This window comes from Mauremys reevesii, linkage group 16 (assembly GCF_016161935.1).
Source record: "Mauremys reevesii isolate NIE-2019 linkage group 16, ASM1616193v1, whole genome shotgun sequence".
Lineage (NCBI taxonomy): Eukaryota > Metazoa > Chordata > Testudines > Geoemydidae > Mauremys > Mauremys reevesii.
This window is the reverse complement of record NC_052638.1, coordinates 19,018,117-19,045,589: the sequence shown is the minus strand read 5'-3', so window position 1 is coordinate 19,045,589 and position 27,473 is coordinate 19,018,117. Positions and strand designations below refer to the sequence as shown.

The 27,473-nt window shown below is 41.8% G+C and overlaps 1 protein-coding gene and 1 long non-coding RNA gene across 8 annotated transcripts; one reads left to right on the top strand and one right to left on the bottom strand.

Moving 5' to 3' along the window:
- Nucleotides 1-6,077: 6,077 nt before the first annotated feature.
- Nucleotides 6,078-14,827, bottom strand: LOC120384176. Of its 2 annotated transcripts, none has more exons than XR_005588663.1 (3): nt 14,587-14,827; nt 8,890-8,971; nt 6,078-6,756 (listed from the first exon to the last, which is right to left on the bottom strand). It is a non-coding gene; the product is annotated as an uncharacterized LOC120384176 (long non-coding RNA). The 2 variants fall into 2 exon arrangements; XR_005588662.1 differs by lacking the exon at nt 14,587-14,827 and adding an exon at nt 10,079-10,568.
- C16H16orf78 (chromosome 16 C16orf78 homolog) lies at nt 7,192-26,211 on the top strand. Of its 6 annotated transcripts, XM_039502521.1 has the most exons (7): nt 7,207-7,263; nt 9,522-9,597; nt 14,121-14,285; nt 14,624-14,770; nt 18,142-18,292; nt 24,927-25,323; nt 25,955-26,211. In XM_039502521.1, exons 3-7 carry the CDS (start codon nt 14,181-14,183, stop codon nt 26,100-26,102), a joined length of 948 nt encoding a protein of 315 aa, XP_039358455.1. In that variant the 5' UTR covers nt 7,207-7,263; nt 9,522-9,597; nt 14,121-14,180; the 3' UTR covers nt 26,103-26,211. The 6 variants fall into 6 exon arrangements, with proteins under 6 accessions (XP_039358460.1, XP_039358459.1, XP_039358455.1 ...); XM_039502525.1 differs by lacking the exon at nt 14,121-14,285 and having other exon boundaries at nt 7,193-7,263; XM_039502522.1 differs by lacking the exons at nt 7,207-7,263; nt 9,522-9,597 and adding an exon at nt 10,910-10,928.
- Nucleotides 26,212-27,473: the final 1,262 nt, after the last annotated feature.

Here is a 27,473-nt window from a genome sequence, read left to right as displayed (position 1 = left end):
ATGGAGAGTCAGGTAAGACCCTCCTTTCACGCGGGAACTTGAGAGTATTTGATACATCTTATAACAGAAAGTTTTCTGTTATTCAAACAATATGTTGCCATGGAGAACAACCACCTTCATGCATTGCTCACATTATGCTTCTTCCATTTGTTCATGTGGCCTGGAGGCAGAGACAGGGCAGTCTTCTGCATTTGGACCAGGACCGGCTCGAGGCAACAGCAAACTAAGCACGTGCTTGGGGAGGCACAATTCCAGGGGCAGCATTCCAGGAGGTTTTTTTTTTTTTTTTTTTGCTTCGGCAGTTGCGCTCTCGGAGGGGTTTTTTTTGTTGTTGCTTGGAGCGGCAAAAAACTTAGAGCCAGCCCTGATTTGGAAAGCACCTAGAACATATCACTGTTCACTAACTGTTCTGTTCCAAATGTAAGAGAATGCTCTCCAGCAGTACTAACCAGTTCACCCCATTTGCACCAACACCCAATTCCCTTCTAACTCAGCCACTCAGTGAGTCCAGAACTTTCAATTTGCTATCTTAAACAGGCAGATAAGTCCTGATTAACAGTTTCTTGGACACTCCTTCCTGGCTGACTCCTCCTTCCCAACTGCAAAACGTTATTTGGATGTGGAATTGGAGGTAGAAATTATTTATATAATGTTGCTCCTTTGCCAAGCAATAGCAGAATTTGGGGCCTTGTAAAGTATTACATTCATAGTAATCATACAGGGGAGTTAGATTAAACACAGAAAATACTCTGTCAGGAAGGCTGCAACAAAACACTACCTTATTTCTTAAAATCCAGACTTTAAAACACAAGAACCAAAAGAGAGAGAGAGAGACACACACACACACAGCAGGCTGCTCCCTAAGGCAGAGATGCACAGCTCACCCCACCTTGCTCTATGCTGGCTGTTTGTAGACTCACTGTTGCTAGGCCCAGGATGCAGGCTTCCCTGCAGAGTCCTCCAGTCTACAAGCAGGACCAGGAAAAAACCCATTGAATTTAAAGTGACAGCTTACAATTTTAACACAGTTTTCAATACACAATAGAAGACCGATTAGAACAGCAATTGGTAAAATGGAATCAGAGATTTTCTTAGTGTAATTTATTAATTTACAAAATGTACATGAGTCCTGGAAATAAACCAAGGTGGTAACAGACAGGCAACTCCCTTCTGTGGAAACCTCAAGTCAGGCACCACTGCCCTGTCCCCAGAAACAGCTGTCTTGCTCCTCACTCTCTCCCGGGGCTCTCACAAATCCCACCACCAACCCTTCTTGCTTAATGCACAGCCGCTTCTTCCTGCCCCAGTCCCTGCGTTTTACACCTGAGAAACTCCTAGTCCAAAGCTGTTCACTGAGATATCACAGTCTGGACAAGAGAGCCTGGGCAGCTACCCTCATTTTGTGTAGCTGCTTCGCTGTACAAAGTAAGCTGAAAGCCTTCACTGCAAGGGCACTTTAACCCACACAATATCCTTAACAACTCTCTGGCTGTCAGCGGCACGTGACTATTTATGAGGAGTTTATTCCTTTGTGCCCAGAGACCAATGACCCCCTACTGGAAGAGCTGTAACAATAAGAAATACGGTAAGTAGAATTCGAACCTGAACAAACTGGACCTTTTTGTCACAGGCCCTTAAATGAGAATTATTTTAAAAACAAAATTCATATTTCAGTCTGGGGTAGCGCCTGAAATACAACTGTTATATACTTACAAAGAGACTGCGGTGAGCACACCTGCAGTTATCAGAGTGTGGGCAAAGGGATGAAGATAAAAAATAACCCAAGGGACAATGTATACACGGAGTTTATTAAACTTACCTGAAGTTCAGTCTGACCAGCTGCTAGAAGCAGCAGTTATTCAATAACTACTACAACTGACATGTAAGTCAGGAGCGGGGGATGAAGCAGCCGATCCTAGTTCAGTTTCTGATCTGAGTTATGCTAGTGTAAGTCTTTTCACTGGCAGAACCTGCATGCACACATCTGAGTGCACGTGCACAAAGGAAATACAACAGTAGCACTACAATCTCCATCCTGGGATGCTCATGCAGACAAAATTCTCATTGTAATCAATAGGAACTTTGCCTGGGTTGGGGCCACCTGGGCAAACCTAGGCACACCACATTCCCAGGGCCACTGTGGTTCTGCCTTCATGACCTCACCCCTAGGTCGTGGCCCTGCTCCCACTTGGAGGGGCAGTGGCTCCCTCCCCTCCCCATGAAGCAGTGGCAGTGTCATGGGGTCCCATAGGAGCGGCAGTAAGGACCCTGTACCGGGCTTCTCTCTCTCAAGGCTCTTCCTTGGAAATACTTCCATGTCTTTAGTGTCACCAAGTAAATGCACCCTGGATGCAGGAATACTTACCGGCAGGAGCAAGAAGGGACCCTTCCCCTTTGGAGAGGCAGGGGGAGCAGGGGGCTGTTACTTACATTCATGGGTGCCAGGTTTGTATAATTTTTGGTGGTGCCCAGAATGGGTCCAGGCAGAGGCGGGGCGGGGGCAGAGCAGGGGCGGGGGCAGAGCAGGGGCGGGGCAGGCTGGGGCCAGGTCACGTGCTGCTGCTGGCGCCAGGCCCCCCTGCTAACGCCCCCGAGGCCCTGGACCCCACATCCCCCTGAAGCGCAGGCCCAGGATGGTTGCCCAGTCTGTCCTAGGGACGGGACAGCCCTGATTAAATATAAGCCCAAACATTGGTGGGGCTGGGCCCACGTTGCTGAATACTGGTGGAGCATGGGCACATGACTCGCTGCCTGTGCTTCATCCAAGCTGCTGAGGTTTCTGCGAGGGTGGAGAGGCTGGACCTGCTCCATTCTTCTTGTCCTGTCACCCAGAGTTTTCGGGGGTGGTGGTGATGGCGCAGTCCCCAGAGCAGTGCATGTCGAAGGCAGTTCCCCATTGAGATGCATGGCGCAGTTTGCCCCACTCAGAGTTATTATTCCAGGCTGTCTTCAGACGCAGGCTTACGTCACTGTTACACTGTTACTCCACTCACATTTTCAGGCTCCTCCCCCCACCCCCCAGTGGAAGCTGAATTTCCGGTATATTTACAAGACTTCAGGAGCCCTTGGCATAGGCCTGTAATGCCTAAGTCTTGATCCAACCCTGTGTATAAAAATTGCAGGATTGGGCTCTCTGTCTCCCTAGTATATCTTGCTGGAAAGCAGGGTAGCTCACCCCACTGTATTAATGATCACACTGTAAGAGTCAAGGAACAGTCTTGAGTGAGAAAAGCTCTTGGCTCTTTCCTCCCACTGGCAGTATGCCAGAGAGCAGCTTCGCTTTCACTCCCTTAGAACAACAGTGACCACAAGAAACAAGAGATTTTGCTTTACTCACGTTACCGAAAGCTTCTCAGGTGCTGTCTGAGCTGCACCGGGCCACTCATCACACCGCTGAGTCGCTGCTGAGTCGTTACAGTGCTGTGACCACCAGGTGGCAAGCACAACAGAACAAACTTAATTCTGTCTGCAGTGGATTCAGCAAATGACACTAATGACAGACACAAGGAATAACCCCCACCCCACCACCAGAGTAGGAAGTGCTATTGTTGGTGGATTGTACCTATTTTGGACAAATACCTAAAGAGACGGGACCGTTATTTAACACCTGTCTCTTACATTGCTTCGCATACCAGTACTGAACGATAGCCAAATGGAATTGATTATCCAGCTGGTCACATGTTCCGTATGGAATGTGACGCTGCAGTTAGATGGCATTGCTGGTCTGTCCCTGTGTAGGCCAATTCAGAGTGACATTGGCTGGAAGGGATTTGCTTTTCCATTTCATCTATCAACGTGTAGCACAGCAAGAATGAATAGCGCAGTGGTTCTCAACCCACAGCCCAATCAGCACCCAGCTGCAGCCCAGGCAATATCCTCAGGGCCATACAGGTAGTATATATATTGTGTGGATGCAGCCCACATAACACATAGAGCGCTGCATAGGTGGCCCACAATGGAAAATAGGTTGAGAACCATTGGAGTAGAGGAACAAAGGGAAGTGGAGGGGTGGTATGCAGGGAAGCGTGCAGAATGCAGGCTACCACCATGGAGACATTATCCAGTGCTGCCATTCTCTCTTTCAGAAGCACATTCATATCTCTCTCTTCCTTCCAGGAAAGCGCTGCTTAACAAAAAGCTAATTTTTCACTGAGAGGCAGTATGGGCAGCCCAGCTGGCCATGATAATAGTGACAAAGGAGGTAATAGATGCTATTTTCTCCTAAACTAGACTTGCCTACCTGCAGGGAAGAAAACAATTTCAAAACATAGCAAAAGAATAAGCATTGTAGCCCGTATCTGAAGGTTTGGTTTAGAATGACAGCCTGTTCCATCCAAGGATCTCAAAGTGCTTTAACCAACATTAGTTAATTATACCTTAACAAACATCCCTAACAGGCAGGTGTTATCCTCTGTATCAGATTGGGAAATTGAGGAACAAAGGTTCAGTAATTTTTATTCCCAAGGCTTTATAGTAAATGACTGGCAGAACCAAGAACACCACCCAGATTTCTTGACTGCCAATCATGTACTCTAACAGCTAGCGGAGACTTTGGTTGAGGTTGGATAATTACCACTACAGTGGACTGATTAGCTCTAGAACAGGCCTGGGAATGGTACTCCCAGCGTCACAGAAGAGCTCTTAGTGGCTCTAACGCTTGTCTCTCTCACCAACAGAAGTTGGGCCAATAAAAGATATTACCTCACCCACCTTGTCTCTCTAATATCCTGGGACTGACAGGGCTACAATTGCACTGCGTACAATGTTAGCCAAGCATTTTCAATTTCAACTCCAAACTAAGGTTCAAGCCAGTTCTTTAACTGAATGAGTTAATCCTTTCCACATCATTTATCTGAAAGAGAAGGATTCTGCAATTCCATGACAAAGAAGGGAAACATAGTGCATTGGTTAAAGCCCAAGATTGAGAACTGGGAGACTCTGCTATGCCATAGACTCCAAATATGAATTTAAGCAAGTAATTTAACCCATCTGTCTTAATTTACTCACTGGCACAATGGAAACACTTGCACAACTCATTTGTGATGCTTAATTAAATGTCTGCAAAGTGCTTTGAAATCCTTGGAAGGAAGGTTTTACAGAAGGGCTATGGCTTGTCATTCTAAAGGACAAACATTGTGGCATTTATGGCTCATATAGTCATTGACTAAGCTCATCCTTCCCATTTTTAAAGTTTTAACTAAGCAATGTTTAATGAAATTTGCTAGACTAACGGCTTGTGTTGTCTCTGCTGGTAATGCAAAAGCAAACTGTTGTAAGTACGGTACCCTGAAGGCAGACATTAGGAGTTTCTCTGTTGAATCCAGCAGAGAAGTTTCTTGCATCTCTGTTGAATGCCATCATGCTGTGATTAGTTAATCATTAAGTACATGGTGCTTTTAATTAACTGCCAACTCTGCTTGGGCATCTGTTCTAAGAATCACATCCGATCATGCTTTTCCCACTCTGTGGTTATGGAGCTCTTCAATAATACAATTGTTGCTCCGTTCTTCATCTCTCCCTGCTGCAAGAGATCTCATGCCCACAGAACACTGCAAGGAATTAAAATGTAAATTAGTAGTAGTGGATGGGAAAAATACTAAATAAAAAATTTAAAAAATTCTTGAATAAATGGTAAGAGAAAAATAATTTTTAAAAGCCAGTTTAGACTTTGGAGACGTTCAAATTTTTGCTGGTGGAAAATAAAGGAACAATACTTTCATATTTTACTCCCATTACACAGTTTTTGTAAATACTATACAATTTTTTAAAATTAGGGAAAATTTTCTGTTTTTCAAAGAAGACTGATCACAAATATAACTCAACCTCTGAGCCATTGCACTAGACTCAAAGAAAGGAAGGAATGTATGGGGCACATGCACACACCCACCCAGTTTATGCCACATGGTTTAGCTGGATTCAGCAACCACACTTCTCTAGCAGCTGAAGCTACATCTTCGCACACTTCACTGTTTTAAAAAAGGCACGTTTTGAGGATATATTTAAAAATGAGCTGATAAACAACACAACAAACCTGGTGTAAACACCTAGGGGAATGATATGAATAAGAAGGGGTTTATTTGTTTTTTTAAAGAAAGCACATATTATTTTAAAGGTAACATGAAAACTGCAATACTTGGAGAATGAAAAAGGCTTGGGAAAGATAACGTGATACGGAGACTTCCACTGCTACCGTAGATCTGGTTCAAAGCTGACTCCAACTAGTAGTGTAAAAGCTGGCTGTGGCTATTTGACAGCATTTCAGAAATGGATGAGGGGGTCAGTCCATTTTCTTGTGGGCAGGCATCCAGATTACAGCTGGTCCTTAATGGAAGTCTCAAGGGACCAAGGATTTGGCGGCACATAAACCAAACTTCACTGCTCTCCCCTAGAAATAGTGGGCCAGATTCAGGTGGTGCAAAAGCAGCAGAAACTGCCCCCATCTCCCTTGCTGAGGGATTCCCGCAGTGTGGTGTTATGGCTAGCGTGAGAATCAGGGCACTGCAGTTGCCTACCTGCTGTCACTGGACCCCGCCCCCCATACTGTCCTACTCCGTCCAGCTCAGGGTTGGTACACACCAGCTTGGAATTGGGTCTGATAAGAGGTGTAATTCCATTAAGCACCCGCTTTCTCCAGCACTGAGCTTGGCCCATGTAAAAGGCTCACAAGTAAAGTGGCCGTTGCTGCTTCTCCCCATATTGTACATATTCCATGGTTTATCAGAAGGCAAGACACACGTCAGTATGGCATCTCCAGCACTAAGAACAGAAGGAAGAGGAAACATTATTAAGCTTTAAGAGATTTTGAAGGAGTGGAGTTTTGCTAGGTACATCTATTGTAACATCTAGTAAGACACTATAGCGCACCAATAGCAAGTGTATAGCTAGTAGGCATGAGACCATTTGGTTACTGTGATTTAAATGACTGTAGCTAGAGCTATTTTTACATAAATAACTCCATTAGAACAGAAGGTCAAAGTATTCTCTCTCTCTTCTTTTGTGTTTAAAATGTGTGAAGGTGTTCCATTTTATAAAGAAAAGAAGTGTTTCGGAATTACACAGCAAACATGGTTTTCTCATTGTCTCCTGTCTGAACTATATCAGGACACAGCACTTACATAAACTGAGTTCAAGGTGTTTATTGGAACAGATTGTTTTCTGATGACATCATAAGAACACTGTCACTTAGGCAACTGAAAGTGTTACTATAGTAACGACATCTTTTACAGCTCTGCTATTGAAGGACACTGACCGAGATGTTAAAACGTGAGCTGTAGATTTGCTAGTTAAATGTTTGCTGATACCGAACAAGCAGAAGCAACAAGCTTATTTCAGATATACGGGGTAGCAAACCACTTTCAACCTTCCTGAGAGTTTGAAAATGGGCATCCTTGTATGGGTAATGCAGCTTTGCCTTCAAAAACCGTAATGTTCTTAGAATATTCCAGGACACCTAGCAATGGCATTAAACAATACCGCAAGCTGAGATAGGTCTGAGCCCTGACATTTCCCCCAGTGCAAGGCTGTTAGGATCTGGGGGATTGCTTTAGAACAGGGGTTGGCAATCTTTCAGAAGTGCTGTGCCGAGTCTTCATTTATTCACTCTAATTTAAGGTTTCGCAAGCCAGTAATACATTGTAACGTTTTTAGAAGGTCTCTTTCTATAAGTCTATAATATATAACTAAACTATTGTTGTATGTAAAGTAAATAAGGTTTTTAAAATGTTTAAGGAGCTTCATTTAAAATTAAATAAAAATGCAGAGCCCCCTGGACTGGTGGCCAGGACCCAGGCAGTGTGAGTGCCACTGAAAATCAGCTCGCGTGCCGCCTTCAGCACACGTGCCATAGGTTGCCTACCCCTGCTTTAGAAAAAACAAACAGCTGCGATATGCGCAGGTTGTGAGATCTGGAATTTTGATTCTCTCATAGCTAGGAAGAGCCCATTGGTATGTGAGGACAGAAATTTGCATTCAGCTTGGTTCCACTCGAGCAGTGCTTTGAAAAAGAAGGGTGCTTGATGTCAGCTGGCTGTGAATAGTTGTGGAGATGTAAAAGAGGGCATAGGAGTGAAGCTTCTGTTTTTGTCGTCAGCAGTGCTGTCCAGACTGGGATTGGGTGAAACCCTCCAGTTCCACACTGCTTATAGTTTAATTAAGAAGTGCCAGGTCTGGGGCAAATGTGTTTACGCTTCTTAGTAGGTCCAGTCAAACCTTGAAACGTAAAAAAACCCCTGAGACTGAAGCCACTGAGTTTTACACCACCCCCTTCCGCCTGCCGGATCACCAAATCATTTGCTAATATTTGCTATTCTAATTAGGCTGGTTAGCTGTGTAAGCCATATGGTATTGTTTCTGTTACCTGACTGACTTATCAACTAGCCAACACAGCATGAATCACAGAGTTTTTACAATCAAGTACACAGTCAGTCAGCTCTCCTTTGGTAAGCATCCAAGCACAAAATTTGCCATTTCTGGATATTTGTGCTAATAAAGCTTGAGCGCTCAAATATTAGAGGGAAATATACAGGAAAGGGTCATGAACACAGTCAGATGAAAATTCACTCTTGAATCTGAATAAACGTTGGCAGACTATTTTTCTTTAAAATGCTATTGCGCTATAAGCTAGTGTTGTGGGTGGTCTACAGGTCACAGGCTATTAAGAATTGGGGGTGAACTATGCAGGGTAATTCATGGAAGTCTTGTTAATGGCAATGTGGTAGGGTTATTCTGAGGCCAGTTGAATTAAATTGTGTAGTAAAAATAGAATGTGAGTGTGAATGTAAAAGGTGAAGGATAAAATTCTTCACAGTGAATCTGCTGCCACATTTTGCACTAATTAGCCCACTTGCTGGCCGTCTCAGCAGAGCGGTTAGAACCAAATTACACACTTACCTCTGGAGGTGGTCTCTCAACAACAGGACAATGAGATGCAATGGCAAGCAGCAATGTTATAAGACGACTGTGTTGTACCTTCCTGGGGAGAATGAAAAACTTCCATTTCCAGGGCTGTAAATCCAGAACCCATTTAGCCACATTGATCTGAAAGAACTTCTTTTTTTAAACGTATCCTACTAGGTGTTTCACAGGGCTCAGGCCATTTTCTTTCTTTCTTTTTTTTTGCAATAAAAAGAGATTCAGGCCAATGCTAATATTCATTTCTCTGTATTACACTGTGAATTTCCTATTGGCAGTGCAGTGCCTTCCTCAGCAGAAACGTACAACTACCCCATCATCTGTAAGAACAGGGATGTAGAAAAGGCCAATTACCTTTTGAAGACAAGGAAATTACTTGCTTATAATTGAGTTCTCTGAATATGGTGTCCGCTATTAGAGCCACACTCATCCTCCAACCACCCCTTGAGAGCTGGGGTTTTATTCCTATTTAAGTTATAATTATAATAATTAGTCTGAAAAGGATCTGGGAGTTGGGGGCTATGATATACCATATAGACCCCTCAGGGCATATTTTTCTACTAACTCATTATGACCAGTTCTAAACTTTACCATTTACTCTAGTTATTCAGTACCCAAGGTCACACCAGCTGACCCAGGAGCATGAATCCTTAGAGGCTCTCACCTTCAGAGAACTACAATTAAAAGGTAAATAATTCCCTAGCTGCCCTCTCTGGGAAGCAATGAGATAAGTCAGGGAATGGGATCCAACCACATCCTCATTACTATTCTAGTAACTTAACTAATTGCAATGGTTACAATTCACCAAAACAAAAATGCCGGAGAAGTTACAGTTGATTTAGAATTGGACTGGGCAAGACTCAGCCTTCAGTTAACTGGGGGCGAGGCCAAGTGTGTGTGGGGGGTGTCACTCAGACTCCAAGCAAATCTAAAGGGCCACACCCTGAGAAATCAAATTAATCACCACTTCAAGGTTTGTAAAATTCATGCACTGCAACTAGGTCACAGCCTTATCCATAATAGAGCCCATTTGTTTGGATCTTTCATAACACGTTGTATTGATTCAATAATGATTTTCAGCTTCAAAGTATTTGAAAGAAAGCTTAAGTTAAAGGGGTTCTAGACAATTTTAGAGTCGGTTAGCAGTTATCTAAACTGCAGTTCTTACCTTAAAATGTTCTTTAAAATGACATCATGATCTGGGACAAGAGATTCCAAGGAATTTGCCCCCACCTGAATTTCCAGAATGGGATCAGCCTCAAGCTTTGCAAACCATTGGAGCAATAGCTTTCAAGTGCATAGTAACGGAGCGCGTGTGATGGGGTCAGAGCTAAAAATAGTTCACTAGAGTCCTGAGATAGTTAGAGCATCACTCTTAGTGGCAGTAAAATAGTGTTGCTCAAATTTCAAAAATATTCACTTTGTGACTGGAATTTTACAGGAGAAATTAATTTCACCTGCAAATCAGAGACCTACACCAACATTTGTGCCAATAAAATCAAATCCATTATGTCATGCGTCAGCAACACATTCCATTGATTACAAGGACAAAATTAGAGGCTGGATGAAGACCCTTTAGAAAAGGTGGCTTTTCAAATCTAGATTAGAAAACATAAGGCAGAAGAAGATTCTAGTTTCTAGATATAAAGTATCCAGAATATATATGATGTCTTCTAGAAAACCAGAGTTTGGTACATGTTGGCATAGGGCCATTATGATGCAATATGTCAAGTTTCTATGAGGACGCCATAGTACACATTGACACTGTGCTTCCAGGATATCTCAAGAATTGTAATTCTTGGATTAACTGAGCACAGTGAATGCCGTGCAGCACATAAAACACAAACACCCAAAAACAAAGCTATAGGAGTCTTCTTGTTTTGCCTAGAAAATGATGAATGCTGATACTTTATCCTGAAGGTAACCTGAAGTCCTGGGAGCAGCAGGTCTGGCATCCTCAGCTTGGTTCCCAGCTGCACCCAGTCCTTCTACCCACAAGACACAATTAAGTGCAATAGGTAATCTTTGCTCTGAAGCAGGTTCGCAAAATGAATTCTTTTATTCCCACCCAGGGTTAATATCACAGGAGGGAGCAATAGGGAGAAGTCTGCACTGTTATTGTCTGAGCTATATGTTTGCTGGAGATAAATATACTTCAATTTCTAATGTTGCTGGTTCTGAAACATCCCACTGTTTTTCTAAATTAAATTATAGGGGCACTACCATACTAACAGCCAGGCACATTAACCACAGAAGCAACATTTCAGACTATTTTAATGTCCTTGTGCTATGGAATTTGGGGGTCGGGAGGGGAAGCAATAATTTCAGACATTGGTGTCTTAATTTGGACACTTAAGTGCTGATACGAATGTACAGTCTTGGGATTTGGGTATGTGATAGGCTTTCTGGGGCTCAGACCCTGTGCAGAGATGCAGAGCTATTCTGAGGACTCACCCTGGTAGCCAGATCAGCTGAGTCTGTCAACTTTAACAGGGCCATTAAGCTTTTCCCACAGGTCCACTGACCCATGGCCCTCTGGGTGACACCATTTATGGGAGAAGACTCCTTAGTCTTTACCCTTTTGACAGAATCCTAAGGGTGCAGGCTCAACACACTGTTCCTTCACTGCCTATTAGAGGGTAAAGGTTGTTTCATTACCAGACAGTCTAAGACTCAAATGGTCTAATTAATTAACAGGCAAATTTATTAAGGCGCCAAGTACTTGATTTGTGCTCATGCCCGCAAATTGTCAATAACATGTCTAAATGGCCGTTTGAGAGCAATAGTATGGTAATTGTGTGTAAAATTGTAACTGCATCTTCAGGAGTTCTCAAACGTGGCTTTTACAGTAGATTTTTATAAATCAAAAAACATTCCAGGAGAACATATTCATACTGAAGTTTCCCTATGGTAAGTTTCCCCAGGATGATCTATTCTTGTATTTAAATGTCACCTCAGCCAAAGCTACAGAAATTCATGTCCAGATCCTCTCACTCATACTGCCTAGAAAAACCTATACCAGCTGATATTATGAAATACTGAGCATCTCAGACAATGTGATTAAATTCTCATTCAATAACAAATACATTACCTAATCTCTTGGACTGGTGTCTAGCACATCCTAAAATCGTAAAAGACCACAAGTCTCTCCATTAAGCCTGCTTTCAGACCACTGCATCACCAACCATTAGTTAATTTCCTCATCCAATAGTTTTAATGTAGGCCGGTTGCTATCGATATCCACCTCCCAGTGGAAACACTTTCCTTTGAGTACCCTGTTTCATCAAGCTATTAGATGTCCTAAAATCCCTCGGAGTCCTAGATTAGTGAATTTGAACTTTTTTTGTATTTTCGTTTTGACTTTCACCTTTGTGAGAGATGTTGGTAGGTGAATGATTTCTCTGCAGTTTCCAAAGATTTATTGGTTTAATTTAATGTAGCTCTGAAAACAGACTCAGACTCCTTCCTTTCCTAGAACAGTTACCATCTGTGAACACTACTAAAGCTCCTACCTTTACCTTGTTACCTACAATCCCTCATCTCTCGCCTTTCACCCCCCCCGTATAAAAACCAAAACCACGCTCATTATAATCAATCTATAGCTATGAATTCAACACTGCAAGGTAGAAGTTTACAAGTTTGAAGGACTAGCTAAGGAGATATCTTTCCTGTACTTCTTCATTACAATCACAAAAGAGACTAAGCTCTAGTGGTTAGAGCAGGTGACTGGGTGTCCAGGATCCACCACTGCCTCACTTTGTGGCCTTCCACAGATCACTTAACCTCCCAGTCTCTCATTCTACCCGTCAGGAGTACTACTTAGCTAGCTCACTGGGATATTTTGGAACAAATTAGAGTTTATGAAGCTCCTTACAAAAGGTGACGTGCAAACACAGTGAGCATCACACATTGGAACCTAGTCATGGGCCCAGGCTGGATCTGGATTAGTCTGGGAGTGTTTAGATCTGAGGTTTTGGTTCAGGCTGTTTTCCACAGAAAACAATACAACCTCTCCCCTCCCCCCAGCACACATACACACCCTTTTCAAGAAATACATCATGCAGTAGGGGCTAATTTCTCTATACTTGCCAATGAGAGTTCATTTCTGACGTAACAGATTCTCAAGCTTGGGTTTTGGTCCCAACATCAACATTTGAAATCTGCACCTGGAATCTTGGCATTCATAGCCAACTGTGTATGTTCAGCTGTTTGGCTAAGTACCTGATCTGTCCATGTAAGTGCCTAGATGTGCAATTTTTAAAACCTCTCTGAAAACTGGACCCTAAAAATGCAGAAAATTGCCTATTTATCACAGCCAATGGACAACTTTATCTTGTAACCTTGTGGACACAAGCTATAGGAAAGAAAGCATATACACGGCTACCTCGATATAATGCCACCCGATATAACACGAATTTGTATATAAAGCTGTAAAGCAGTGCTCGGGGGGGGGGGGGGGACTGCGCACTCTGGTGGATCAAACCAAGTTCAATATAACACGGTTTCACCTATAACACGGTAACATTTTTTAGGTCCCAAGGACAGTGTTATATCGAGGGAGAGGTGTATGTAATATCCCCATGGTGGGAGGTGATATTCTTATGCCAAAAAGGTGATTTCTGGTAATTCAGCTACATGGAGGGAGAAAATGCTTCTAATTTTGTGTATACATTAGGAAAAAATGTTTTCCAGACTGGCAATGGTCCAACAAGAGACGAGAGGTAAGAGAAAGGAGCCACAGTATTATTTTGAAAAAGCTTTTATGATCACATAAACACACTGAGGTCTTTTATAGTACCTCAAGTTTGCAGTCTGTAAAACACACACTAGGCGCCTTTATTAAACAACAGTCAGTGTTGTTCCATAAAATATTCCCTTGTTTAAAATACTCTATTTTAATTGCCTTCAGTTTTTATGTCAGTACCAATCAGATGAAGATGAGTACATTATAAAATTCCAATTGGGTAAGCGAGCTTTGCTCTTTTACTGAGGTCACTGTCCATTTAATGTTTTCATTCTGGTTGCCAGGACATCATTCCAAGGCATTATGCAAGAAAACCCACATTACTACCTCACAGTTCTGTATCCACATTCTGCATCCTCATTAACATGGGCCAGCAGTAGGTGCCTTTACATAGAATTGCTGAGTTTATGATAAAATGTAGGGCAATCATGTAAGCCATTTGCAGTTAATCTCTTTGCACTGGCAGGCCCAATTACTTCTGAAAGCACACTAGGGGGCTCTCCCCTCCCCGCCTGCAAGATAAAAAATGGCTGACACAAGCTGGAAGGCCATGGATAGTGGTGTTATGGACTGGCTGGACAACAAAAGAGCTAAGACCTTGAGGGTCTCCAATGACAGGGAGTCATTTCAGGTATGGAGAAAGAAAATAAGATACTTATTTCCCTTAAATGTCCAGGCAGTTTGTGATACAAATTTGTAACAAAAAAACTTTAATGGAGATCTCTCTCTAAATAAGAGCCATGTGAAAATGGTGGCAGTTCAACAACAATATTCTTATTCTCCTAGACACCTAAGAAAGCTATTGTGGATTTCTTACCTCTATGAAATAAGATAAAAGATTTAACTTCTCCAGTGAGTCAGATAATTTTGCAATGGTTCAACTCTTCCCCCTACATGTACATAGACCACTGACATAATTGTAGAAAACTAACTTGTTAAGGGTGGTGCAATTTCTCTCTTGTCATTCAGCTGAAAAGGATTCGAAGATCACTTGAGACTATGAAGAGCATGAATGATAATCTGATGAAGCAGGAAGAAAGAAAAGTGAAAAGATGGCTAGCAAAACAAGCTGAATTATCACCATCAGCATCGTTGTCATATAAGAACTTATACAAGGTAATGAACGGCTTTTCCAAGGGACACCATGCAATACATAAAAACCATATAATAAAACAAGACTTGTGGTTTCTATACAAGTAGCTCTGCATGCTGCAGATGTAAGCAGATCATGCTGGTCAGGCAAGCCAGGGGATGAGAGTTCATGGCTGGGGATAGTGGGAGAAGTTAAGTCTTGCTCCACCCTCCAAAAATTCTATCCTACCATGGCAACTTGAGTAGCCACCAATAATCCTTTGGGCCAGACCCTTGGCTGCTGTAAATTGTCATAGCTCCATTGAGGTAATTTGTTTCAATAACCCTGTGACAACTGGCACCTGCTGCTCATCTGCCCCTCCTCATATGACCACACTTGAGGATTTCACCAATTTCCAAATACATGGAAATTACATGAGCATGTCTCCAAATTCATGGATTCTAAAAAACTGCAAAAACAACCATGTTTGGAGAAAGCAAACACTAGTGAATTTTGGCTTCCCATAAACTTGGCTTGGACATGAATTTCTGGCAGTTGTCTCTAGTTTTGGCATTACACTGCAACAGAGGAATGTTTCTCAAGTTTTACTGTATCACCACTACCACTTGGCAGAAAAAGAAAGACCTGGACCCAGAAGATATTTGCAAATGTTAAAAAGAAAAACAAAACACACCCCTTGTACTGGTGGGTGTTGCTCATTTATCAGTAACTGAGGGTGCAGCTGGGGCTGCACTGGGTCACGAAGGTTTATAAGGTATTTTGTTGTTTTGTGGAGGGGACCTGGAGGAGTTATTTGTGTGTGTCTACAGTTTATTGGCTGTACTTTGGTAGCATTTGTGGGTTTTAATGTGAGTAAGGCACCTGGAGGATAAGCAGCAGGGCAGCAGTTTTGGGCCGCAGCGGCAGCGCGGCGGCGCGGCGCGCGAGAGCCGGCGGAGCCGCGGGCGGGGCGCATGACCTGCAGAGGACGCTGCTGGCTGTCAGCTGCGGCTGGCCCGCGCGGACGGCGACGCCGCGGACGGGCCGCGGGTCCGGCGAGCTGCGCGCTGCCTGAGCTGCGCCCGGAGAGGTTCAGCCAGTCGCGTACGCGCGCCTCCGCGCGCATGTGCGTCGCCGTCCGTCGGTCCCCCGGACCCCCCCTCCCGGCTCCGCGGGCGGCAGGTCCGCCCAGCAGCCCCCACCCCCCGCCCCCGCCCATGCCCTTTTTTTTTTTTGCGCCCTAGCACCAGCTTGTTTTGCTGGTGCCTAGAGCCGCCCCTGAGGATAAGACAGTTGCATGAAAACTGGATCTAAATTAACACACCCCTCAGACATTTGGAGACTTTCATGAGAAGAAAGGTTGGAGAAGAAGATTTTAGAAAGCAAAACCTATCATTATCCTAGCTTCACCATCGACAAATAGTGGGGGTATGGAAGGTTATTAAAATACACCAATTAAAATAAATTGGCACTTCCTTCTCTTCCATACCCCTAACATTCCACCCCCAACTGTAAATGGGTCCATCCTTCTTGGGAAAGAGTTAAACAGCTACATTTCCCCCTTTTTGGCCACTTCATTCCAATTTGTGGGTTGGATTTCATCTGGCTCTAGAGTTTCTCACACTTCAGATCCTAGTGTCCTTAAGTAGTAGCTCGGCATCCCTTGGAAACTATTTCTGGCATCTGTCTCCTATACTCTCTTGTGAACACAGAGGCAAAGAACTTTGTTGTTGTTGTTGTTGTTAAGCAATATGTCTACTCACTTTCTGTTAATGAAAGGAAGAACATGCCAATAAGTTACATAGCTTTTAAGGGCCTATTTACTCTGCTATTCAATTTAAAATGCATACTAATAGGGATTCTACATCTGTTACACTTATGTTTATCTTAGTTGATATTGGCAAGTTTAAGCACAGTCACTGTACCAGATTGTATATATTATAGATACACACTGTATAAATTATATGACCATCTAAACCAGCCCCATTTGCTAGCTGTGTCTACCTGGGATGAGTTTTCATTGAGAATAAAACAAGTAGCCTACTCAGGAGCAGACTATCCCCAGTCCTGAAAAAATTAAACCTACTGCAGGACTGTCCAACCTTTGCCCCACACAAGGCTGCACCATCATTATAAACATACTGCCAGATAACACTACATTAAATTGGAGTTCAGGTTGAGTACATATCAGCAAGTGAAGAGTAAAAGCTATAGGGATGTTGTAATTATCTAACAAACCAAGCATAAGAAACCCAGGTAAAGTTAAACTTAAAACAAAAATCCAAACATCTTACAGAGCGGAAATGTACACTGTAGGCACCCAACCAACCTTATTTCTGCCCTGTAGTGACACCATGCAATAGCCATACAGATATGATTAGTACATAATAGGATCAGTTTAGGGGATGAGGCAGCTTTTCTTCTTTTGCTACTGGCAGTAGCAACAGTGGGAGGGGCTGATCATCCAAAAAGAAGGCATCTTTGCTGGTCACCAGCCATTGGCGTCACTCCAACTGAGAACAATAGGAGATGGTAGACATTTTGAAAGAGAGGAATTCCTCATGGAAATCCATGTAGAAGAAAATTATGTCAGCCTCTGCAGAAAAAAAATCTTTCGATTATTAAGAATTATGGCAAAATCCTTAAAAAACACCTTAAAATGTTGCCTGTGCACAAGATCTTAGTGAGTTTTAACTGTATGGGAGTTTTGAAGGTTCTACATTGACAACTATTAAGACCATTAGAAACAAAAAAAGGTCTGACACACAGTGCTAAATTTCTTAAAGAAACCATTTTACATTAATTTTAAATTACGGTATAAACTAAATTCACTCTATGCTCAAGAATAAGTGCTGTAATTTGTGGTAGGAAACACTGTAATCTTCACACATAAAAAGAATGGTTGAGAATCCCTGCTTTCAATGCAGAATTCAACCCTCCCTTAAGTAAGGACCAGCTCTTCTGTAATATAATTTTTAAAAGTAGATTACACCCCTCTAAAATGTGCTTCTACTTGAGATTCCTCCTTCCTAGGTAAAGGTGAACTATTTTTTGTTTGTGTTCACCAGCAATTAAAACATGGTTATCACTCAGATTCCACTGTAATGAAGATACAAATAGAGAAGATAACATATATTGCATCCCTGCTTTGTCCTGAACCTACAGCTACAGACGGGCCAATAATTTGGCCAGTCATTCAGCATCTCTGATCTACACCCGTGTGCTTGATAGAATTCAAAAATTGTTCCCAATTTACTTTTTAATTCCTTTGAACAGCAGTGTCCAAAGCGCACTGTGTTGGGTTTGTAACTCCATGCTCTGCTGAAACACAACCACCTTTAAAAAAAAAAAAAACAAGAAAAAAAACCTACTTGCACCAGCAATTAATATGAATAATAAATATTTATTTTACAAGATACCATCCAGTGAAGTGACCCAAGAGGCAAACCAAGAAGGGCAACAAGTCTCCGAGAGAGGCTCCGCTGAAACTCCCTGGAGCCAGTTTGGTGACCATTTGCCCAACTTTGTCAGCTTTCTGCGCCAACCAACAAAAAGACCAGGTTGTGGTAGGGAAGAGAACATTCATTCATGCCTTTATGAGGCTTGATTTACTTTCCAGGTTTTAAGCAGCATAATCAGTTTTTCTTATTGTAATAATTGGAGTTTCTCCGACTCTGCTAAGAACAGAACTCCCTCTCTACTTTATTGATGTAGCCCTGTAAATGATTCTTTTCAAAATGCTTCCCTCAACAGTAAAATATTAGTTTTTCTTCTTCCTGTCATTTAAGTATAATTAAGAGAAAATGTCAATGAAATAGAGCTGGTGACAGGATGATTTCCTGCTGATAAGCAAATGGCAAAGTGAGGAGGCATGTAGTGGAAATTATATTTTATATATATATATTCTGTGACTTAAATTACTATTCTGGCTACTGATTATCATCCAGACCATAACAGACACGTGCAGCAAAGCCAAAGCTGTAAGTCCTTGTCAAAGAGAAAAACAACATTTTCATTGTCTTTGAAAATAAGCTTCCTTGATACACTAGCCAATGAGAAATCTTTCCCCCTAAATGTAGTGCTTTACTATTATGAATAAAGAGGCTAATGGGTTTAAATCACAGTAGTTAAGAGTCTAAACATCAAGCAACTGATGTGGCAAATCCCAATTGCGTGTGTTCTAAAGTCTGAAGGGAGAGAGAGACATCAAGACGACAGGTGCCCGAGGCCTTGTCTACATGGGGAAGTCGACGTATCACAGACTGAATGACTAACCTATTAACTATATTTTAGAAAAATCAGTCTTTATACAACATTCCCAAATAACTGAAGCAGCATGGACCTGAACTCTTCTCAAATCCATTTTTTCCTTCTAAATTTGTTTCTACTTTTTTGCCCTGGAGTTTTACTGAAAATTATGAGGTCTTCTTTTCACATGTTGTTTGGATGCCCCGTTTATTATGCAATACACTTAAGCATCTCTGACAGCCGAGTTTGTCACAAACTCATTTTATTCACCATCTATCACCACACTCCATGCTCTTCTTGCTAACTCCTCCTTGTACAGAACCTTCCGCATTCTTATAAAGAGCTGTTCAGTATATAGCCAGTTTATCTACAGATATGTCCCAATATGAACACATTGTGTTCTCTCTCTTTTACTGGATGTACCCACTTATGAGTACAGTACAAAATGCTGCAGGTCCCTTTATGAAACCTGCCATTCAAACCCAGTAAAGGAACTCCTGGTCTATTGCTCACCCTCGCTTAAGCCAATTCTCTTAGAGGGTCTTATCCTGCAAGGTGATGAGTGCTCTCAATTCTCACAGACGTCAAACACCAATTTTGTGTGTTCCAATATCTGAATGGAGAAAAGATATTACAGTGATAGCACCTTGCAGGATTGAGCCCTTAGTGCACATATTCAAATCCCATTCACAATGGAACCAACTGGATTCAAAAAAGATTTACAAGCAGCCGCACCCTCTTCATCTGACCTTCTTTTGTGCACTTGTAACTTGGTTCATGCTTATATCTGCACATACGCTTTTCAAGCAGTAACACCAGTGAGTGCAGTAGAAATATTTAACACCTTCCTGCTGGGTTTGTATATGCAGGTTTTCACACTTGCATTTTTCAGCTGCCTGTGGGTGATTGCACCCACAACACAGGTCATTTCTGAAAACTGGCCCAGAGTGTCCAGCCTATTACTAGGGAACTGAGTTATCTTCTACAGACTTTTTATTGGGCAATATTATTTTATGTTTTCATCAACCACCCAGGAGGTGATGCATAGTCACCATCATGGTCAAGCTGGCCGAGGATGTCTAAATCTGAGGGATAGCCAAGTCACAGGAAGAGCATACCAAACAGCAATGGGGCCTGTTAAGACAGGAACTGTATGCTGTAAGCAACAGGCTGAAACTCTATTGAAAATACACATTACCGCTTTAAGGAGTGGAACTAAACAGAACTTCTGCAGGGGTGGGAGGGCTGATAAAGGCAACAATAAACATCTAATGATTGATGGTAGGTGGCAAATTGAGAGCTTACAGCATAATATCAAGGGTGGGGGGGTGAGTCCATGCAGATATTGGATGAATATATAGTGGGACTGAGTAGTGTACAGTAGGGTGATAATAGTGCTTCTCAGTGCTCCAGCATCTAGACCCTGTATTTGGTTCAGATAGTTAGAGTTTAGGAAGAGTGTTTAAAATATTAGGGAAAATACAAAGGGCAACAAAAGTAATAGAAGAATTATAGAATAAGAGACATGAGGAGAGACTGCAGGAACTAAACTTATATGGTCTCAAAAAGAGAAGACTCAGGGGAGCTTGATCATAGTCTATAAATACCTCCAAGATAGTAATATAAATGAAGGAAGGGAATTCTACAGTCTCAGAAGATAACAGGACAAGGAGCAATGGCCTGAAGCTAAGGAAGGAAAAGTGTAAGACAGATTATAGTGAAGAGTTCTTAACTCCGGCCTCAGCCTCAGTGGATGAATTCACTGTGGTAGGGAGCAATTGTTCTCTGTCGACAGAAATGCACCTTCCCCCACACTTCACTCGATTTGTTCAGGGAGGGAATAATCACTGCAAAATCCTCTCCGACTTTACCCGTTGCCAGGAGTGAACAGCCCCACCAACGTGTCAGGTGTGACATGTTGACTAATTTTTCTCCAGATGTGCAATCAAATATCTGATTTTTAATAAGAACTACATGAGGAATGAAGACATTGTACACAGTAGGATTGCCATATGGAAATGTGTTAACACAGCATCACGAATTCTAGCAGAGAGGTAGCATTGTCTCCAAATAGAGGTACACCATGTCCCCCCACCACCCTCTCCCCCACACACTTAGATTTCTCTCCTGCTTCTAACAGTATTATTTCAAAGGATATTTTTCCACCTTCTGCAAACAGTGAATAAGATCCAACCCACATACTTACCCAGTGCACTCAGTGGTTTGCCTTCCATACATCTGCTTGATTCAACAGGGAATGAAAACTAAGGGGAGCTGCTCCAAATGAAACTCCTGTCGCATGAGTGCTCATTTGCTATCTATTTCAGGGATAGGAACTCATTTGCTATCTAATCATTTGCTATCTAATCCAGGGATAGGAACAATGAGAATATGTCCCACCGCCTTACATTAGTTATAATTTTACAAGGGAAAGTTCTTTGACATACAACCAGCCCTTTGTCCTGGGAAAAGCCTAGATGAGAAGGATTCTTTTTATGTGCACTACAGATCAAATATCACATTTCAGGCACTTGTGCCATCTTCTTGTCTTTCATCCTCTCTGACATTTGCAATGGAGGCAGCCTGCAAGTCCTGTGCATTTAAGAGGAAATATCTACAGACTTAGAAAGGCACCTTTGTCTATCAGAGATAGAATGAGACCTGCAGGATTGATGAGAGATGACTGCAGAGACCATGATGGTGACCTGAAATGGTGTGGCTGTCTACTGAAGACGGGGCTGGAGGCAGATTAACACATCAATCCAGAGAGGTGGAGCTGAGATACAGAAAACCACAATGAGGCAGTGGATCACTATTGATATTCTGCAAAGGTTCCAGATCACTAGAGTAAAGCAAATGTAAGTTAAACCCTTAGAACCCCAAAGAAGTCCCCAGGGTTCAAAGTTGTGGGATGGTAGACAAACTCACTCAGCTCCTCTCTCTCTCTCTCTCTCCTTGCCACCAGAAAAGCACCCTCCCTTTTTCTAATGAGACCCTTCTAGCTTGCCGGAGTCTATATAGATACTTTAAAAGCCCATCATCATATTCCCCACTTGCCTCACCTCTGTCTCTGGCCCAAACTCTTCATTCTGCTCAGGTTGCAAGGTGCTGTTCCTTTTCAGTTATCCTGCTGACACTATTGGTGGGAGGAAGATGGGATTTTAAGTAGACAAACTGGAATTTGATCCGGACATTGGGGGTAATACCAATGTGAAAAAATGGCCTGGAATCTTTATTGACAAATGGTTTCCATTTCATCCAAAACTCTACCTGCAGGATCATGGTGCCAGCTAGCCTCAGCTAACACATGGCTCAGTGTCGGTTCAGAGATCAAGCTGCCACCTAAGAGATCATCATTGTTTCAAACTGTACCAAGGTCTTCCAGGTGTGCACTACCCAGGCCCGATCCTGCTCACATCGAGGACTGGCTAGATTATAGCTGAAAGTGGTTTTGTTGCAGGCTGTCATTTGTACTGCTCTAGATTTGCACTTTGTCTGAAGTCTGATTTCTTGCTTTATGTTTGGAACTTTGGTACAACATATTCCACTTTGAGGCCTCAACCAAAAAAATCATTGGAATTGTTAAACAATTATTATTTTTTTAAAAATACCAGCCAAACTGGTTAAGTTATAATAGTCTAAAATTAAAAAAATATGGCCAGACATTTCATATTTGGGTGCTCAGCACCTCTGAAAATCAGTCTTCTTATTGAGGTGCCTGCACATGGATTCAGGTGTCCAAGTTTATAGGCAGCCATGTTTGAAATTGTCAACCTATTTGTTTTAGACTCACTGCCTTGTAAAACTTAAACAGCTAAACATTCCATTTAGTAAGCAATTAATCTACAGAATGATCTAATTCAGTTTCTTTTAAAAAAGATCCTAAACCATTGAGATGATGCAGTAAAAAAAAGATTTATGCAATATATTTTGTCTACCAGTTTTAAAAGGTGTTTCTATGGTTAGTATGCCCCCTCAATAAATTATTGCATGACAGAGCTGAACCGCTGTAAGACAGCGGCGGGTTTTTTTTTAATGTTCTCTAATCACATATTTACCAAACAGAGCACCATTGTCCCAAATGGGGCTCCTGGCTAATATACTAAGAAGATATGGCTCAAATCTGGAGCTAACATATATTTGATTGAGAGGCTAGACATCTTTGTATATACACATTTTTTAAAACAAATAAAACACTGTATTTGTGTGTTGCATATAGACTGGAATGTCTTCTGGACAAATAAAATTAATTTTTAAAAACTCCCTATGTTCAGTATTTAACCTGAAAGACATGTAGCCATTTTGGTTCCTTAGGAAAACAACATACATGTTTCATAACTTTAAAATAATGTTGTCTAATGAAATACTAGGAAATAGGACATTAGACAAGTATACAGTCCCAGTCTGAGACAGGTTTCAACTAAGTCTGGCATTTGCACTGGAAAGGCTCTTGTGAATTAGGTAACTGCTCATTTAACTCCCTGATTTGCATACAGAATGTTCACAGCTGGTAGGAAAAGATGGCCCCAATGTTTTTCCCAAAGCTAACTTCTATGCTCCCCTTAACTTTATGAACCATGGGCTTTATCCTGAAGACTTCCCTCAGGCAAAGAGTTCCACTAATGTCAATGGGACTACTTGTGTGACTAAAGTCTTCTTGCATAAATAACTTTTACAAGATGAGCTCCTGTGAGAGTTCAGATGGCAACATTACCCTTAGCACTGAATTTGCTTCTGTAGCTTTCATTGTTTTCCTACCACAAAGGATATTTTAGAAGGCAGAGCTTTGTATTTCATGTATTCTATATGAATCAGAGAAAAATCTCCCTCATGTTCAACCTTATATAATATTATAATTTAGAAAAACATACTGTTCTTATTTACAAACTAACAGGTAATAGTGGTTACCACTAAAACCTCAGCATTTGCTATCGGATACCATAGCTTGTCAAACTTAGAACAGTAAATAAACAGTGATAATTCTGATATTTTTAACAGCAACCAATGTACACAGTTCTCTTTGAATTAGCAACAACAAAAAGCAGATTTTTTTTAAATGGAAAACATTTACTTGATATTAGAGTTTTTTGGCGGTTTCATCCTTAAGCAGCTCCATTCCCAAGTAGTACAGATCCAGAAGACCAGGTTCAAAACTGATGCAAAACTAGATTCTCTATTGGCTTGTCTACACTTACCATAACTTCGACGTACGGCGATCGATGCATCGGTAATCAATTTAGCGGCCCTAGTGAAGACCCACTAAATCAACCACCGATCACTCTCCCATCTACTACTGTACTCCACCTGAACAAGAAGCACAAGGGGAGTTGACAGGAGAGTGTCTCCAGTCGACACAGCATAGTGTGGACCCCACGGTAAGTAGATCTAAGCTACGTCGACTTCAGCTAAGTTATTCACGTAGCTGAAGTTACGCAACTTAGATCGATCTCCCCACCCCCCATAGTGTAGACAAGGCCTTAGTCAATTTCATCCTGGAGATGGCATGCTTCAAACCTCCAGACTTGTATTTTATTTTCAAAATATTTTATAATGGTCAACAGGCATCTATTGCCAAAAAATCTGTACTTCTACAGCTCTACACAGCAATTAACATATAACAATTGTCTCAAAATGGACAATATTTGTTGAGCAATAAAAGAGAAAGGATGGGTCAGTGGTTACAGTGCTAATCTAGGACTGAGGAGCCTTGGTTTCAATTCCTTGCTCCACAACACACTTTCTGTGTGACCTGGGGTGCATCATATAGTCTTTCTATGCCTCAATTACTCACCTGTAAAATGGAGATAATCTTACTTCCCTACCTCACAAGGGTGTTGTAAGGATGAATACATCAAAGACTGTTAGGTGCTCAGCTACTATGGTAATAGGGCCCATATAAGCACCTTGAGTAGAGAGGGAGAAAAGACATTTAATATTTCTGATGTTTTTCAGACAAGAAACACTCAAAGGATTTCACACCCTTCAGTGGAACTGACTTGTCCATGCAGACAGTATTTGCTAGAACTTCCTATGGCTCAAGAGGCAGCTTTTACAATCCTCACCCAACTGCCAGTGTCTCCAAGAAGGATATCAGTGCAAGACAACTTTACGTGGATAACAACAGTTTCTCCATGCAAGAGGCAATATCCATGTTTCCCTCCCTGCAAAAGCTATCGGTAACAGGAGAGAAGTTCTCTTTTTCTAAACTTCATCTGCACGAAACAGCCTCTGGATCCCCAGCATCTGAAAGAAGGTTGAAGGGCTTGCTTGAAAGAGCTCGGGAAGAGGAAAAATTCAAACAAACAGTGACTCTGCCACAGATCAGACCTGAAGAATTTTTGAGCTGCAGGTTAGAAAATGTTTTGTGAAAATAGCAAAGAGAATTCCCCCATAGTTTACAGATATATGAAAATAGGTATAATGGGTACCATTAAGAAGTCACCCTCTCCCAACAACAGCTAGCATAATAACTGCATGCAGCATTATGTGCTAGCTTTTAGCAAATGACCTTTTAATGGTGACTAGTAATGTGGGTTGGTTCAAAATGATGATGAATGATAATGAGAAATACTTACTTCTTTTTAGAACCATTTGAAATATCAAATATCCTTACTGCTAGACAGTGCAATCCAGGGAAATCTTTAAAACCAAGGCAAAAAATAACTTGTAGACATACAGAGTAACCATCTTTACCCTGCAAATCTGTAGTTTGCAAATTATTTCATTTGACTATGTATATATAAAAATAACAATACAGCTCAACATTTTGAAATACAAATAGCTAAAATCAGGAACTTAATACATGACCTGATTTTCAAAGGTGCTGAGCACTCAAGCGCCCATTGACTTCAAACTGTTTTTATTTAGTTTTCTAAAGGTAGATTTATGTGCCTATAGTTATACACCACATATGGAAATTTTGACCAAACTTTTGGGATACTTGCAAGATACTTTTGCTCTCTCTTTTTTCTTTTATCCAGATACCTACGTTTGTCACAGAGCAATATTAACACCTTGCTACAGCTGTGTAAGGAATCAGGCGTTCATATAGACATTCATCCCCATATGAAGGAATCTGAAATCGACATCAATACTGTTCTGTCTTCAAGCCTCAGCAGGGCAGTGTAGAGCTTAAATTCCCTACCCTAAATTTTACTGTCATTAGTTCAGTTTGTAATTTTCTGAAGTTATGACAACAGCACATTAAATTAATTCCCATCTGTTGCTATCCTTTAAAGCTTCTCATGTTTTAATTTTTTTTAAAAAAAGAAGAGAAATCAACTTACACAGATTTTCAAAATGTTATGGTTAGTTAAAAAAAAAGACTGATTGGACTCAAAAGATGTTGTTTGAATAACCAAAATTAGATCCACTTATTGTAATATTGTATTTCACTGGCTCAGACTGGATTCCCCAATTGGTTGTTGTTAGATCTAACCCCCTTTTACTACACTCGAATCTCTGATCAGCACATTAATAATAAACAAAACTGTATTAGCAACATCAAGCTGGAAGAGGGAACCCTAAAGATAACTGTACCAACCCAGTCATTGGCGTTATGCTACATCACACATTCACAAAGGCAGCGCAACATGCTTGTGCCCTGATCGGGACCGGTGCTGAATAGCTTCAGCTCCCCTTTCTTTTACCCTCCGGATTTGGTCCTAATTATACAAGGAAACTAGTTTTTTTTACAAAAAGTTTTTTTTTTTTTAATTTTAACCTCCCTCTTCCTCATAAATGTGAGTTATAGTTCCTGGTATGCAGTATGTTCAGTCTGCTGCGTGCACACACACAGACCACCAAAGAGTTTAAATTGTTGCATGTGAAATGTTTGTTAACATAGTAGATAAATACCTAAAGGAAATAAAATCATCTTCAACAAACCACACTGTGTGTGTCATAAGGACTGTATGCTGTTACCCTCCAAGGGCCCATTCCCACTTTGTCTCCTACAGACTTTAACAGGAATCATGTATGTTCTGCATTTCCCAGGAGTAGGTCCCTATAGCTGTGCCAACCAATCACATATCAGCGTTCCTAACTCCTAGTAACCCGTTTCCTGGTTTAGCCAGAGTGGCTGCTCTGCCCCTCTAGGTGCAGATAAAAACCCAAAACTCCAGCAGGAGTGCCAGAATCTCTCCTGCCCCGCCTCTTCCCCCCAAAGCCCCGCCCCATCTACTCCTCATCCTCTCTATCGCTGCTGTTCCCCTTCCACTCCCCCACCTGGATCATAAGGGACTCACCTGTGGAGCCGGCACTGGGAGCGGCCCTGGCTGAGTAGAGGCTGGCGCAGGTGACGACTCGGTGCATCCCCCACCCACAGTAACCAGACTTTGAGTGTCCAATCAGTAGATCTGACCAGACACTGTCAGGTCCCCTTTTCGACGAGATTTTCCAGTCAAAAACCGGGCACCTGGCCACCTTACTTTCTATATGAGATTGTTAGTCAATTAACACTTTTAACTGCATGTAATTAGACTGAGCCTGTCCACTTGT

Excerpts from the sequence above, each read along its gene's own strand:
- C16H16orf78 (XM_039502521.1), top strand. The coding sequence starts at position 14,181 with ATGGCTGACACAAGCTGGAAGGCCATGGATAGTGGTGTTATGGACTGG. Across the intron at positions 18,293-24,926 it reads AACAAAAAGACCAGGTTGTG|ACAAGAAACACTCAAAGGAT; the intron begins GTAGGGAAGAGA and ends GATGTTTTTCAG. Across the intron at positions 25,324-25,954 it reads GAAGAATTTTTGAGCTGCAG|ATACCTACGTTTGTCACAGA; the intron begins GTTAGAAAATGT and ends TCTTTTATCCAG.